General features: G+C 38.2%; 1 protein-coding gene across 5 annotated transcripts in view; it reads right to left on the bottom strand.

Annotated features, from left to right (window-relative positions):
- prpf40a (PRP40 pre-mRNA processing factor 40 homolog A) overlaps positions 1 to 17,214 on the bottom strand; it is a 66,196-nt gene that overhangs the window by 45,783 nt on the left and 3,199 nt on the right. The window contains exons 2-7 of one of the 5 annotated variants that reach the window (XM_069935534.1): positions 9,251 to 9,328; positions 9,012 to 9,152; positions 8,808 to 8,891; positions 8,554 to 8,571; positions 3,124 to 3,160; positions 1,869 to 1,891 (exon numbers count right to left, since the gene is read on the bottom strand). In XM_069935534.1, the coding sequence (XP_069791635.1) occupies positions 1,869 to 1,891; positions 3,124 to 3,160; positions 8,554 to 8,571; positions 8,808 to 8,891; positions 9,012 to 9,152; positions 9,251 to 9,328 (381 nt within the window). Of the gene's footprint in view, positions 1 to 1,868; positions 1,892 to 3,123; positions 3,161 to 6,151; positions 6,254 to 8,553; positions 8,572 to 8,807; positions 8,892 to 9,011; positions 9,153 to 9,250; positions 9,329 to 17,214 lie in introns of those variants that run through there. The other 4 variants (XM_069935535.1, XM_069935536.1, XM_069935537.1 and 1 more) reach the window with 4 other exon arrangements.

Raw genomic sequence — 17,214 nt, 5'->3', positions numbered from 1 at the left:
CCCGACCCGCGCTGCCGGTCTCTCGCCCCCGCCCGACCCGCGCTGCCGGTCTCTCGCCCCCGCCCGACCCGCGCTGCCGGTCTCTCGCCCCCGCCCGACCCGCGCTGCCGGTCTCTCGCCCCCGCCCGACCCGCGCTGCCGGTCTCTCGCCCCCGCCCGACCCGCGCTGCCGGTCTCTCGCCCCCGCCCGACCCGCGCTGCCGGTCTCTCGCCCCCGCCCGACCCGCGCTGCCGGTCTCTCGCCCCCGCCCGACCCGCGCTGCCGGTCTCTCGCCCCCGCCCGACCCGCGCTGCCGGTCTCTCGCCCCCGCCCGACCCGCGCTGCCGGTCTCTCGCCCCCGCCCGACCCGCGCTGCCGGTCTCTCGCCCCCGCCCGACCCGCGCTGCCGGACTCTCGCCCCCGCCCGACCCGCGCTGCCGGTCTCTCGCCCCCGCCCGACCCGCGCTGCCGGTCTCTCGCCCCCGCCCGACCCGCGCTGCCGGTCTCTCGCCCCCGCCCGACCCGCGCTGCCGGTCTCTCGCCCCCGCCCGACCCGCGCTGCCGGTCTCTCGCCCCCGCCCGACCCGCGCTGCCGGTCTCTCGCCCCCGCCCGACCCGCGCTGCCGGTGTCTCGCCCCCGCCCGACTCGCGCTGCCGGTCTCTCGCCCCCGCCCGACTCGCGCTGCCTGTCTCTCGCCCCCGCCCGACTCGCGCTGCCGGACTCTCGCCCCCGCCCGACTCGCACTGTCGGTCTCTCTCCCCACTTGCCAAATTTTGGAGCTTTCTGATTTTAGATGTCCAGATAAAGGTAATTCTTTAATTAAATTTTCAGCAATGCAGCTCACATCTAGTTAGATAAAAAAACTTATGAACAGTGTCCCATATTGCACAGCACAGATACAATATATATATAAATATATATAGGTTGCGGCCCCAAAATCAGAAAGTTTTTGTGAAAATTGCACACCTGACATCACCTGCCCACGTGGGGCTCTGATGGTCTGTTGGCGCCAGTTTTTCACCAACCATCATCGCCGGCAGACCTACGTGCATTACTCACTATGTTTTTTGCTTATTTTCTGCTCTGTGGTACAAAGATATTATTGAAAACGACCATGGTGAAATAGCTGAAAGGTTCCAAATCAAGGGAAATACAAAACATTATTTTCGTGTGAAATGCATCCACACCTAAAATGCTATGTTTGAGTGTAACATGACCAGCAACATTATTGGATTGAAAAAAATAAATACAGTATACTCTAGCTTTAAATCAAAAAGCATTGTAGGTGGAGACTGAAAGCCTGCTGTTGTTTGTTGTTAACAGCTGATACAGATATTCTGCTGATGCTACTGTGCTACTTAGTTATCCTAAACACGTTATTCCAAAATCCAGAAAAATACAAAATCTGAAGCACTGTTGGTCCCATGTATTTTGGATAAGGGGATACCCAACCTGTATACATATATAAATACACACATATATACACACACATACATACGCACACATAAATGATAGTGTTTAATCTGATCCTATCACAAATGTAATTAAAAATAAACATCTTAAGTGGATAGAAATATTAGAACCATGGAACAAGAATACACTACAACACAGAAACAGGCCCTTCAGCCAATTTGGTTTGTGCCAGAATAATCATTATGCCTAATCCTAATGACTGCAAAGTTGACTAATGCCATATTTGAATGCACAATATAATTTTACATAAAATTAACTACTTCAACCCAATCATTTACAAGGAATTACTAACTTTAATGACAGAAGTTGGATTAATCCAGAAAAAAAAGTTTTTCATCCCCTTGAAGAGAAACCATGAAGCAAAAGGGAATTTAATTTGTGTGGGACAAAACAAAATCATGTAAAGTTACTCACCTGAACAATTGCAGTTGGAGGAGCTGGAAAAAAAGATTAAAATTGACCACAATGAGCAACAATTGGAGAGGACATTGATTTCATTATGAAGAAACATGTTTATTATGAAATTTATGTATGATCACTTATCATAAAGCATCTTCAGTACAAATACTTAGATAGAATTCTATTCACACAAACACTTGTGCAAGGGAGAGAATTAGTGTCGTACTGATTTCCAGTGATTACTATTATATAATTAAATAGTATATAATCCTATACAGTCCATTTTCGATTAACCAAAAATCAATCGTCCAAAATTCTGAATATCTGAAAGGTTTTCAGTGAGACATGATGTCACAATTTGAAAAGAAAGTTGAAAAATTATTTACCCACCATGCTCAAGTGGGGCTAGAGGGAATCAGTTTTACAAAGGAGGTATTTGTCAACAGGTTACACATTTAAGGAAAGGAAACCACTAATTGATTGAAAGGAAAGCACGAATTGATTATTTATAAATTGGGTTATTTTGCCATGAATTACTGCAACTTTATGATAAATTGCATTGCGGCATTCTCAAAATTTAAATTGAATACCACGGTCTCTCCCCACTCGCCCGCCCCACGGTCTCTCCCCACTCGTTTGCCCAAGCCACCCAGCCACTCTCTCCCCCTCACACACTTGAGTCATCTCTCTCACCATTCGCCCACCTGAGCCACTCCCTTTGTCAAATACCTTTTCAGCAGGTCACTGAAATTCTACTGGACAATCCCTGTGCAATCTCCTACCACTTATTGGTGAGGTGAGACGTCAGGCTCCCAGGCATAAACAGGGACCTGAGGCTCCTGGGCAGGATTGGTAATGGCAGTGGAGGTCGGGGATCAGTGACAGCCAATGCAAGTATTCTGATACCACTGGGCACCTTTAGAGAAAATTCCCAAATATCTGAAAAATCCGCTTAACCAAGATAGATCCGGTCCCAAGCATTTTGGATAATCAGAAAGGTACTGTATTACTTTTGTAGTTCATTGTTCCAAAGATTTTAAGTTAGGATGATGTTTACACAAATGAAGCAAGAATTTACAAATTATTTATTTTATTTTTCTTTCATTTTCATTTTATTTTGTTCAGATAAAGGAGTCTGTTCAAAAACATTTCTTGTTTCAATTGCCATAATTAATAATTAGAAGTTATTGAAATTTATGTACTACCAGGAGCAATTGTTGACATGAAATATTAATTCATTAAAATTTTACAATAGCTGAAGAGCACTTGCCTGATGTTACTTCTGCTACCGTTGTGCTTACTCCCGGCTGTTGAAATAAAAAACAATATATTAATATTATAATTATATGAAGCAAATTCACAACCAATTTATAATTACAAAGAAAATATATATGTTATAAAATCGTGGCAATGCATAGCCAATGCACATTCACAAGCAGCAGATAAAGAAAAATTGTATGTATACTGTTGAAAAAGAAAAATGTGACAATTCAAATACAGTCAGTAAAAATTAAAATAAACAGAAAATGAGATAATCAAGCAAATGTATTGTTTAATTCAAAAAGAACAATAGAAAATCGAGAAAAGAAAAAATAGGAGCTAAAAGACAGTGAAGGAAGAAGAGAAAGGACTGATGAGAAAATGAGGAAGGGACAGAGAAGCTGGCCAAAGTGTAAGACCTGTAAATTTACAGGGATTAAATTACTGATGGTGCAAAAAAGGGTGACAATGAAAGAGATGATAACAAGTGATTTGGTGAGAAGCGTGAACCAGGGATAGAGAAATGAATAGGAAATGAGTTCTAAACAGTGAGAGTAGTGAAGTCTGGTGAGAGATGGGGACCAATGCAGTAATGATGAAAGAAACCAACGAGAAGGATGGAGAAAACAATAGAAGATGGTGGTAGGAGTTGGGGTCAGGGATAAAACAGGCACCAAGAAGTGGAGCAGATCAGGTAAGAGAGATATGGTGGAGAAGGAGTAATCAGGTGAGGGGCAGCAGCAAAGGGTGAAAAAGCAAAAGGATGGAAAAGGCAAGAGGGATGGTGGGCAAGAAGGAAACCAACAGTATAGTGGCAGGATATACAGGCAAGAAGGAATGGAAATGTGAGGAACAAACCAAACATGCATGGGTGAGTGGTGGAAGAGTGAAAATCAGGAAGATGAGTGTGAGGTGGAGGTATCGGGAAACATGAGGCATTATCCACCTCAGGAATGGTGGAAAGGATAATTAACAGTAACAGGGAGCAGACCAATGACATGGATGATTGAGGTTGGTGGTGGGAAAAGCCCAGTGAATTACTGTGGGTCAGGAGAGAATGGGAAAATCATTTGCAAAGGAATGTGGGCAGGAATTCCAAGGTCAATTTGGGTGGAGATATTAGTGAGAAAATTAATTGACCAAGTTTACAAAAAAAATTGTGAAATATGTGTAGTTATGTGAGCAGCAAGGTCAGAATGAAGTACAAGAGGAAAGTGAGGAGGAAGAACAATTCATTCTGAAACTCATTGTTATCTTGGAAAAAATTCACAGGAATAAGCTGGCACATTTTGTTCAAATATTGTACTGAAAATCTTGACACAGAGGCAGAGAAATAGACACAATGAGGAGATGAGCTCCTTCAGGTACACAATACAGTGGCAATGGGAAAAGGTAACCTCCGTTATTAGCTTTGAAGACCAAAATGCGCTAATAGAAGCTCAATGGCATCAAACAGCTAGGGTTAGCAAATACATACTTAAATACCATCACCCTAATTAATTATAATCAGTATTAGACACTGCTCAATGTACCACATTCACATCAATCAGCTACAAATGATCTGCAAATAAGCATTCATGACATTCATATAATTTGCAACACACACACACACATTCCTAGCTACTGAATCACAACAGACATCATGCACAGTGGTCTTTCCTGCAGATTACAATAAAGCATATACTCTGGTGGCAAAACACAGCTGCTGGGTCACCTTGTCCCTAAAAGAGAGCTACTGACATAATGACACTGATCACTATCGATATCATAGCAGGAGAAATTACTTAAACCAAAGATGTCAGTATCTTCAGACCCAATGCTCCTCATCCCAGTCTCTTGATTACAAGCAGAACTGGTCTAAGCTAATCTTTCATATTCCACTTTTCTCATAACAGGAACCTAGCTTTCCCAATATTGAATTATTTATTTATGCAAGAATAAGACAGTGAAGATACATTAATACACACAGTGCTCAAATACGATAAAAGCAGGTAACTTTGCGATTTTTAGATAGATGCCTCTACCACACAAAGACACCGAGATCAAATGATCATGGGGGGCAGAGGAAGGCCATAGTTTGTATCCCAGATCCGCAAAAGATGTACGAGATGTGGCACAGAGAACTCAAATGAGCAGTCGAATGGGCAGTTTAAAACTCACAGCTGAGAGATCATAGAATAAAACATTTCATCCATTGCAAAGGCTGCCAGAAATTCGGAGCGCAACGTTCAGGAGCGTAGAAGAGCCCAGCACCAACCTTGCATGGGGCTTTGCATCAAGTCTGGAGCCTAGCTTTTCCAGCATGGAAAGTGTATGCAACTCCATACAACACTTTTGGATCCAAACAAAATTCAGCCTTTTTAGGGCGCCAGCATCTTGTATGTATTGCAGCACTGACAGAAGTCACATCACATTTGGTGCTCCAGTGCAACCTCAGATTTCTGAAAGAGTTCACAATGCTGCCGTGCAAGATTCAGAAATCTAACTACAAGCATTCAAAGGGGCTTGTTGATCATCAAAACAATCTAGTAGTCTGTTCTCCAACAGACTACTAGGATTGTTGAGACACCACATAGGATAATGACAGCAGCTTCAAGGAACACATTCTTTTTTCTCATTCTGGACAAAATCATTTATGATCCTACCAATGACCCTACTCTGCTAGTCATTTAGCCAGTCCACATGCTGCTTCCTGCTCTTAAGAGATAGCAACCCAAAGTCAGACTTTCTGGTCCAGTCTTGCATGGTTATCTGCAATCTCCTCAAGAGAAAGTTAGCAATTTTCAACCAATCTCATAGGATCTCTAGGACAAGGAAAGGCACACGGAAGACAAGCATTTAGGGAATGCAAGGATTAGTTAACATATTTATGCAAATTATCAATCTTTTATTTCTAAATTTGATTTGAAGTGTCTATTTTTGTGATTTTATTTCTGTGTTGAGGCCAAGCATACATTGCGGTTGTCAGCAATAAAGGGATGGTTAGTGGATAGAGAATTGAGATTGTGTGTCTTGGTATTGCGTTCAGCTTCACCTACTTGTTGGGTAGAAAAGGTTCTTTTATGTCGCCTCATTTCTTGCTCTTCCTTTTCTTTTCCTTCTTCTTATTCCTGCTCCACATCTGCACACTTTGTAGCTGATGGCAGGATATGAGCCCTGATGAGAGCAAGGCTGTGCCATGTACAGCATACAACTACAAAACATATTTGCTCTGCTGGTTACTGCAGGGCTCCTCCAAAATAGTCCAGTCAGAAAAAGAATAACTTCAGCATGGCACTGATGTACTCTGTCACGTTTTTTTTTTGTAAGCATGCTTCCAACAATGTGTATTGATTGAGCCATGTCTTTAACTCAACAACTTTGACACTTGGTTGCCACTGACTGTGATATGTTCTGCAGTTCAAATACAGATGAAGCATCAGAAGGCATCATGACTATTGCCAGGGTGCTCGACACCAAACACTAACCATCATGATGTGTTGTGTGTTATCACACACCAGGTGGACACTAAACTACTGTACATCTGTGAGTTGACATGTAGCATCCGTACTTGAACCATGTGAACCCCATGGTCCTGGTAAAGCTTCATGGTTCCTCCGTCTGCTGTTCTTTAGTAAGAGTGAAATCTATCAAAATAGCTTTGAATAGCGTGTTAGTGACCACCATAATGTAAAGTGGAAGCAGATGGTGAAATACTACAATTATCTCCAGTTCCCTCAATCCTACTACATCAAAGATGATGGCCACAATGGCAGCAATTTGCATTACAGTTCTCATGTTATTCCGAGTTTATAGTATGGCATCAGCAAATGTAGTTTTTATTGATGATATTCATGCCGAAGCACAAATATTCTCACACAGAACATCATTTCTTGAGAACCTCAGATGGATACAGCTTTCTGCTGATATCCCTCTTTCCCTCTTAGAGCATCTTGTCCCATTCTGCCTATCTTTTATTTTTCAACTTATTTTGTACTTCAAGAGGTGTATATTCTATTATATATATTTTTTTTATTATTATTTTTATTTTTAAAACAAACATTTTATGGAAAAGTACTGAAATTATGCCATAGTCCTTCAGCATCTACCACACCACTCTATATAAAGGTTTGCAATTTTAAGGATCTAGTAAAAAGCACCAGACATGTGCAAATTTGAAGCAATATCTATTAGAAATCAACCAGCAATTGCACTTCAGTAATAGACATTTTAAATACCATAGTCAGGTAATTAATATGTATAAAAATATAATTTTTCCCAGTTAACAAATGTACAGGTTACGAAAGGCATTCAATAGTCAAAAGGATTGAGCTGCATCATTTTGTGTGCCATGTCCTTGCTACTGAATGCATACGAGGTTGCGAAGGGGTACCTATTAAGAGCAAGGTGTTTTGACATGGCCATTCTGGCATGAAAATGCATTGCATGTCAATTGAAAACACATCTACTCTGCTTGCCTCAGCCAGTTATTAGCTGCAGACATGCTAATATCCCTCACCATGAAGGCAGCCAGAGCAGATCACACGACAAATGTGCACATCAGATGCCACACTGAACTCATGTCATTCAAATTGCCTGCGGACACACATTTTGTGCAATTGAAAAGAACTAAAGTACAGTGAGGAAGGGAATTCTGTTCTAGCCATGAGGTCACTTCTGGTTTCAATTTAACCAGGAGAGCAACAAACATTAACTGATCTATTCGGTGATGAGTAAATTAAATAGACCTTAATTCTTCAGATAAAAACTATTTCAATGAGTGCAATTGAATAAAAAAAAAAGCATATTCTATAATTATTTTCATTGATAATTGAAAAGGAAACCAAATATGTAAATCAGGAACAAGGAAATGTTATGGAGTCTTTCATCCTATGGGAACTTTTTTAAAAAATGTTTCATAATAAATAAAAGCAGAAAATACTGGAATAGTGAAATGCTGAAGAATGCAACAGAATGGGTCAGCATTTGTGGAAAGAGAAACAGATTTAACATTCTATCATCAGAATTAATGATCAAACATTCTGATGAAAGGGTGTAATCTCTTTCATCCCAGTGAGAAATTCCAACACTTTCTGTTTTATTACAAACGTCCAGCACTTGCAGTTTTGATTTTGCTTTCTGCTCATTTTCATATTGCTTATTTCTTATAATTTTTAGTTCTTGAAATGTAATGAGATACAAGATAGAAAACAAAGTTTCAGTTTAGTCAAATATGCTGCACAAGCTGTGTAAAATAAATGTTCTTATTTGAAATATACACGATAGCTAAAACAGATTATGACTAGAATTTTCTATATTTACTAGACCTTGACATTATGGGTCAACGAATACTGAAATAATATTAGTGGGAAGCTCTCACTCAGGGCATTTGCACAATGCCTCCAAGCATCGCTATCTCCAACCATGGTTCCAAATCTTTTTCGCACCCATTTAAACGTACCCTGAAGATGTACTGTTTCTGCAAAAAAAAATTTGCAAAGAGTCAGATGAATCTATGCCCAAACTATATTTGGCGATAAGTTAATTTAATACTTTAACAAGTGGACTCAAGTATTCTTTGAAAAGGTGTACAACTAAGGGAGGGGGGGGGGGGGGGGAGGGTTTGTAATGGAATGGAAACAAAAGAAGAAATTGCTCTCTCTCTTTAGATATTTGAGGGTATTAACGAATACCACAAAAACAAAGATGTTTTACCGGAGGTGCAGTTGCTTGTATGGGGGCAGCTGGCATACGAGACATCATCATTCCTGCCATCAAAGGAGGCATCATTGCTGGCATCTTCAGAATATAAAATAGGTAAAATGATTAAAACGTATATTTTAAGCCAAAGAACGTATTCATTTTCAGACCAACCAGAACATAAAATCAGATGATTCCATGTGCCACAAAAAACGTTACCTGTCCCATTGGAGGTCCACCCATTGGAGGAATCATCGGTGGCATCATACTTGGTGGCAAAGGTGGTATATTCGGTGGTCTCTGGCCAATAGGTGGCATGCCCATTGGTGGAAAAGGTGGTGGCATACCTGGCGGTCCCATCTTAAGACAAAAGCATGAATATATTTATCATTAATATTACAAAATAAAATTAAAGAGTAAAACACCTGCAGCTAACACCACCTTGCATCAATACTTACAAATGGTGGTGGTATCATGGGAGGGGCATTTCCAAAAGATGCTGGTTGTCCTGGACCATTTGATGTATCTGATGTTGACTGATACAAAACAAAACAAGATCAATTATGCACATTTGTGCATGAACCAAATCCATATGGTATGACTTGAAAGCCACAAACCGCATGTCACCAAAATATTTCCAATCTGATTCAGTGGATTTTGCTTGATTATGTCATTTTGTTTGTGTTGTGTTCATAAATTAGTTGTTTCTGTGATCCCTGACACAAGCCGAAGTGCTCATTACCCTAGTGTAATCAGTCTACAGCACCAATGTTATTTTTATGTAATCCAAATTGGCAATCAGACGACTGGCGCAATTTAGACCAAAAGTCAACTTGTGCAACAGGTACATAATGGTATTTTCAAGGTATACAACTATTACAAGAAATGAAAACTGTCCAAACAGGATTGTTTGTAAAAATTGCTGTTCATAATAATGAGCAGTTTGTTATGAATTGTGATCCTCCTGGTTTCTGAATGAACTTTTGAGCAATGATCAAAAGTGCAGCACATTTCAAAATTATGTGCACTTAAAGATGCCAACTAATGCACAACTTCAATGGATATTTGCTGGATCTGTGATTTTGAAAAGTTATCTAACAATGCAGAAATAATGTTATTTCATGTAATATCTATGCTCAAAGATATTTGTACATGACAGTTTACTGAAAAAATATTTTGGGACCTGGAGTCAAGAGCTTCATCAGAGGTAAACTTGACCTTTGTCATTTTGATGGCGTGATCTTGGAATAAAATTGCAGATGGACCTTTAGAGCCCAAAGAGAATAAGTTTTCAAAATTTTGAAGGAAAAGAGATGAAATTCAAGCCCTTTCCTTATCCATAATATATAGTTCAAACAGGTTCAACAAATGGTACGCATTACAATTCAGCCATTTCTTTAGGAATGAAGGTACAAAATTACACATTTATCAATACAGATCCTACTTATCAAGCCATACAAAATTCAAACAACAAAGTTTTCAGTGGACTAAACAACACAAGAAAAAAACTAAGTGAGAAGCTCACTCCATATTTCACAAAAATGAATTCAACATGGTCGTGCTGTGGTCATGTTAATGGATCAGTATCCTTCTGTCTTTGCATATACAAATTGTGAAAGACCTTCACAGAGCCCGACTCAAAAGCCAAAACACCAGAATCAAGTTTCACTGATTAGGATGTGAATGGAAATATACATTTTCCATAAATAAATGACCTAATCAATTCAGCATAGCTTTAAGTTTCCACTGTTTCAGTCTTCACAGCCGACATCTCAAGAAGTAACACCATTGGAAAAAAGTAAAAAGGTACAATTACACCACCAGGTTAAGCACCTGACATATATAACCTGACATTTCCAGCATATTTTGTTTTTCATCCAGAATTCTAGCATCAGAATTGTGTACCAGAATTGTGAGCTCATGGGTCCAAACAATAATAAAAAAAACTTGAGTAAAATGCAGTGCAATGCAGTAACCCATGTTTTTAAATCAACATTTTCAATCCATGTCTTTATTGTTTGGAGAATTGAACTCAAGATTTGGCAATGTTTTCAATTATGAACCAGTTGAAATCAAATCACTGTAGATCTTTCTTCTCATAATCTCACAATATCCCATAGGAATAAAAATACAAAATATTTCATACTAGAACTAGTTTCTCCTCACGAAACGTATCAATTAACACCTTCCTTAAACCCCACATCTTTAACAATATTTCTTTTGCTCATTGTTCCTTTTTCTTATATTTTCTTGATGGCAACTTCCAATTTCAGATTAGTTTTGCAAAGTACTACACATTTCAAACACAAATTTATAAATGATTAATAATATTGAATAAAAATTGCATAAACACAAAACTAATTTTTACACTGGTAATAATTACTTAATTTGACTCTAGTTGCAAGCCCAAAGCAAAAGCATTTTATATTTCAATTTTTTTAATAGCAGTCTTGCGACTAAAACAACAGTAATTTTGCCTCCATAACTTCCAGAATAGTGATCCAGCAACCTGCAAATTTCCCATAGTAATGCCTGGAAAATAACCCCTTCAACCAGTAACATCATTCATAAATTGTGAGAATACAGGGTAAGTAATGGGCAAATTGAATTAGTTGAGTTAAGCCAAATACATGCAATTATTTTTGTGCTTTCTAGTACTTTTATAACATTTAATACTGTAGTAATAATACATTAAGTTTTCAAAATATGTTAATGTCAAATGGAAACACAAGGTCTTGGCTCAATTAATTGTGAGTAAGAGCTTGTCATTAACAATTCAATGGCTCAGTCGTCCATCGAGGTTCACCGAGCACATAAGAACCAGTTTCATTCAGGAAATTCTTCCAAATAGATCTACTACAGTTAAACATCGATCTGTTGGCTTTAAAGCAGATCTATGTATAAAAAATTGCTCCCACAGTATTAAATTCATAATTGCCTATTTGTGCAATATGATTAAATAAAATCGGCCTACCTATCAAACGTAGGGTACATTACAGAATCATTGAAATGCGTATTCAGCAAGAGCAATCCACTTGCTATCAAATATCAACCATAATCTTAATGTGCATTCTTTTTTGTGTTGCTCGTCAAGGCCACATATTAAAAAAAATTGAGCAAATCAATTCCTTACTTCAATCACATATTAATTTTATTCTGTGTATTTGACTTAAAACAATGCCATCTGGACCTGAAAAGGCAAGTATCTAATGACAAAAAGCCAAAAAAAACTGCTTCTTAGATATGCCAGAATTAAGAGATACATGACAACTTGTAACTACCACTATCCTCTTTTAAAGGTTAAACCATAGAAAAATGAAGATAAATAAGATGGAGATTTTAGGGAGATGAAAGAATGAACAATAAATCCAAGATCTGAATGTCAAAAGCAAATAGAAACTTGATACATTTACTATATTTCACGTCACCAAATTTGGAGGGACTGCAAAAAGTATTTCTTAAACATGAAGGTGTAACATTAAGGGAGTAAAACAAACAGACAATGTGAACAGCAGCAAATTTAAAAAAAATAATATTTTCAAAATAGTGTAAAAAGTACTGGGTCTGGAAAAACAGATTTGGGACTGCAACCAAACGCACAAATAAAAGAAAATCATAAAAGTTGAATATTTATGTTATCCAAAGCAGACTGAAAGACTGAGAAAGATGTATTAAGGGCAAGAGAGACAGAATGTCTAAAAGACAAATAAGGAATGAAGTCGCTCAAGCAGAACATAGTCTGATCAGATTGCTTGATAGATTCTGAGCTGCAGTATACTGTTGGGCAGAGGGGAAGGATGGGACAAGTAATAGTTGGTGCTACCCTGCTCCTCATTATTTATACCCACCTCTATGAATGGTTTATGTCACTGATGAGTGAAGGATGCACACCAGCACTCACTTCAAGACTGTCAACAATGGGAGTTTCAAGTACATGAAATACTAAATAGGTTTTGAAGAGATCATCAACAAAACAATATGGCAACAAAATAAGCAGGAACACATCAAAAACATTATCTTTTAACACAAGTAAAATACTGGAACCTCAAACTTAATTCTGTTTTCAATAAGATCAAGTCTGATCCACCATTTCCTTTGATTTAGTGAAATTATGTTTGAAATACTGTGGTACCAGAACCAGATGAAAACATTGCCCATAACCGACTAGTGTCAAAGATATCGTTAATCTTGAGTATTATTGCGATTATTTCCCTTTATATTCGCTTGGGCAGAATGTAGACATTGTTATTTGACTCATTAAAATGAATAATCCATTTTAAAGTAGCTTTGAGTTTTTTTCAATTTATTAAAACTATTAAAACAATTAAACTATACGTAAAACAATAAAAGGGACAATAAAATATTAATACATTAATACTTTCAAATTAATGATTGAAAGATTGGTCAAAGAAATTATGTCAGCTGTCTACATTTTGCTCTGGTTCTATCCATTATAAAAGCAAATTAAAAACTAAATTATTTATCTCAAACATGCAGAAAAAGTCCTTGGCATAAAGGCTGTTGCTATGGAGACATATTCATGGAATTCATAAACAATATTCTAGCTGCTTGCAATTTACAATTCATTTTAACCATTACAATACCTGCCCCCTAATTATTATCTAAAAATAATCACCATTACAAAGAAAAAAATCAAATATATTAATACATCAGGTAAATATTCAAAAGAAAGTGAAAGCCAATCATTAAAGCTTTCTGCTTCTTGTAAAATACAGATCTTGATAATTGGTCTGTTCATAATACCATTTTGGTTTTATCCGCTTTGCCTTAATCTGCTTTGCTCTGGCCCTATCCAGTGGTTGAACACTATTCTTAATTTCCAAGGTATTCACTTTTGGATAAGATGGTTCTTCTTTCTCTTTTTCTTCTGCAGTTAGTTATAAAAGAGATAGAACTCAAATGACATTGATTTCTCAAACTCATCAAGTCACCTTTATTTATTGTACATACTATGCTTATATGGTAAAGACAAGATGGCATTTCTCTAGGACCACAGAGCATATTTATACAAATACAAGTTAAACACGTTAAAATATTAAGACGTATACAGTAAAATTCCACAGTACACTATCCACATATATTCTGGGAATTCAGGAGCCTGATGGCTTGGGGGAAAAAACTGTTCCCCAATCTGGACACAAGAACCTGAATGCTACGGTATCCCCTACCAGATGGCAGAAGGGAGAACAATTTACATGAGGAGTGTGTGGAGGCCTTCACAACGTTTAACGTTTATTGTCTTTTGCCTGCATCGAGTGTTGTAGATGTTCTTCATGGAAGGAAGAGAGCCCCCAGTGATCTTTTCCATTGACTTCACTATCCTCTGCAGGGTTTCTGGCGTCTTTTGTCTTCTCCTGTAATTCCAGATCCAATTTTCCAACATCCAATTCAGTCTCATTTTCTGACAATTTATCTTGAAGTTTTTTTATTTTAGACTCTTTCTCTGCATTTAATTCTTTCAATAGGAAAGTAATTTTCCCATTACCCTCTGAAAAGTTAGTAACTTGACTTGAAACAAAAAAGTTATTTGATGCATTGGTACATCTGGTTTCAGCCCTTCTGCAGAATACTCGAGATGTTTGAATTTATTTTCACCTTACTTCTTACATTGCTAATATGTAATATTCCTTTCTTTCGGTATCGTTATTAACTGGGCCTTCAAGGTACATTCTTGATTGTTTTGCATAGTCAGTTGTCTTGTGTCATTAAACAATGACTTGTTCCCTTTCAAAAAATGAATCTCCTCTTCCAACTGTATGCATTATGATAAGCCTCCTTTCTTCAACAACTGCATTCATTTCTTTAGCAGTTATGCTTTTCTTCTGGATGGTTTTATAAATTCTATTTACAACTCATCCTTAATTTTAGTCAACTGCTCTCTGATCTTCGCTTTTGATCACTTTCAAAAATGAAGAATTATCAGGTTCAGTTTTGTTTCCAAGTACAAGTTAAAACCCTTTTGGTCACTGTTTTCTGAAATATTCATTATTTCTTGGTCCTTTTTCAATATTTTACTCTGAAGGCAACTGCACCATATTGTCAATGAAATGGTCCTTTATGCCATCAGTGCAACTTTGTGTTCGCCCATTTTAAAACAGGCTGCAGGATTTCTTCATTGATCTTGTTTGCTGGTTGCATCTGGGCTACAAAAGCTACTTTCAGATATATTCTCAGACATTTGTTTCATTCTTGCCCCAGATCTAGCTTCGCAGGAATAATCACCAGCAGTATTTGCAGCATCTTCCAATACTTCATTTTCATTTTTGATGCTTTTGACTTATTTTTGTAAGTAAGATCTTCTAAGAACTGTATTCTTTCGAAGGTTTTTGGTCATTATTGAGGCATTCTGGAACTTTTGTCTTGAACAGTTGTTTAAATGGTTTATCGAATTTCACAACAGATATTAACACTTGTTGACTGCTTCGAAGCAATATCATTCTTTCTTTCCTAACGTCCATTGATTGTCCATCCAAGCATAGTTTTAATAGTGTGATGTCCATCTCTCACACTTGGTTCCAGAGCCTTTGGTACATTAAAATCAATTAGTATCTCCATCTCAGAGTTATTTTCTTTTTTATAAACCTTCCTCAGGTATGACCACTGATTCACATTACTTTGATGTGGGATGTTTCCTTTATGCACAAGTAGTATTCTGTGTGTATATATATATATATGCCTGGAAGATCACAAAAATTGTCACCGTGTACTCTAGCAACTTTAACCCTGAAGCAATGTTAGTTTCAATGACCTTTTCTTGTCCTATGGTTTTTAAATAAAATCTTTAACTTTTCTTCCTTCAAGATTAAGCCTTTTCATAAGTCCTGCAATGCAAAATGAAACAGCGGTTCCTGGGTCAAGAAATGCATATGCACATACCGTTACATTCCCGTTCTTGGTCTTAACTTGTTCAGAACTATTGAGAGTTTGCAGTTATCTGCATTGGCTCCAGTAAGGATCACTTGTCAACACTGAAGCTTCAACATGGTTTTCATCTGCTTGTTTCCTCGACTTTTGTTCCTTTTCTGTATTTTTCTTTTCCTTGAAGATATGTCATATCTTAGAATGCCTTTGACTACATATGTCACAGATGAACCGCTTTTTGCAGTTTTTGCTGGTGTCCTTTACACAGACAGCCAATGCATACTCCATTTTTCTTCCAAAAAAATTGATTTTCTCATTAAGCACTCATTTCCAAATTGTGCTCATTGTCACATAACAAAAATTTATTCTCAGCAGGCAAACTTTCTTTCTCCTTAATTTCTTTATCCACCACTGTCAAAGAAGTGGCAAATGTACTTTAATTATGGTAGAGGGTACAATTTGGACTTATCAACTTCTTTACTCACTGCTTGAATACCTTTAATTCCATACACTGGATCTATGACAACGTCTATTTGTCCTTCAATGAACAGTAGTTGACATTCAACAATTTGTCTCCTCCATAGTTCTCTCATCCAGTTGGGTAATTTATCTACAATGTTTATCATATTTTAAGGTATGTCAAGTTCTTGAAGATGGCCAATGTCGCCATGACATTGCAACATCCTCTTAGAAAGAGGGCGTAAGCTTGTAAACCTTTTGTGTTCTCTGGTCTTATTAACAACTATGAAAGAGTCTTCTGTAAATAAGCTCTAGAAATTCTACACTTGTCGCCAAAATGCTTCTTTAATAACCACTTCCATTAGGATTCATATGTGGGCAACTCTTTGCCAGTTCTTGTGGTGGCTCCCTCATGAACTGCTGTAAATAATATAAACAATCCTCCTGGCTTTGACAATACTGCATTCAAAGCTTTTCATAAATGAGTGGAATTCAAGGGGGGGGGGGGGTGGCGTCACCATAAAAATATGAAATCTCTCTCTTGGGCAAAGAGAGTATGTAACTGCATTAATAAGAAGCTATCTCATCTTGTCTTGTCACGGTTAGGTGCACATTACTTTGTTCACCCTGATTTCTAATACTTGCCAGGTGCGCCTGATAAGAGAGCATTTGACTCCCATCTTTATCCAATTGGATCATTATTGGGGTTTGAGCTCTAGCTCCTTGCATCAACCTGATTAATTCGGGATCTTGCACATCTCGCATCTGCTCCACTGGCTCAGCCCCTGTTTTAACCTGCCGGGTACAGGACCAAGCATATATTGTAATTGCAGCACTGGCTCAGCACTGTGTCTTAATCTGCTTAGTCCATGACCAAGAGCTTCTTGTGGTTCTATCACTGGCTCATCCCCTGCCTATTCCTGTTCATTTCAGGACCCACCCCATTTTGTGGCTGTAGCTCCGGCTCAGCTTTAGTATTCAAGTTTCTTTTTCTGAAGTCGTTCCTCAAAATTTGATGCTTTCAATAATTTAAGCACCAAATACCACTGAGCCTTCTGGTGCTTGTGTCCTGGCCTCATTA

The sequence above is a fragment of the Narcine bancroftii genome, chromosome 4 (genome assembly GCF_036971445.1).
Source record: "Narcine bancroftii isolate sNarBan1 chromosome 4, sNarBan1.hap1, whole genome shotgun sequence".
Taxonomy (NCBI): domain Eukaryota; kingdom Metazoa; phylum Chordata; class Chondrichthyes; order Torpediniformes; family Narcinidae; genus Narcine; species Narcine bancroftii.
This window is presented reverse-complemented; position numbering and strand designations above follow the sequence as displayed.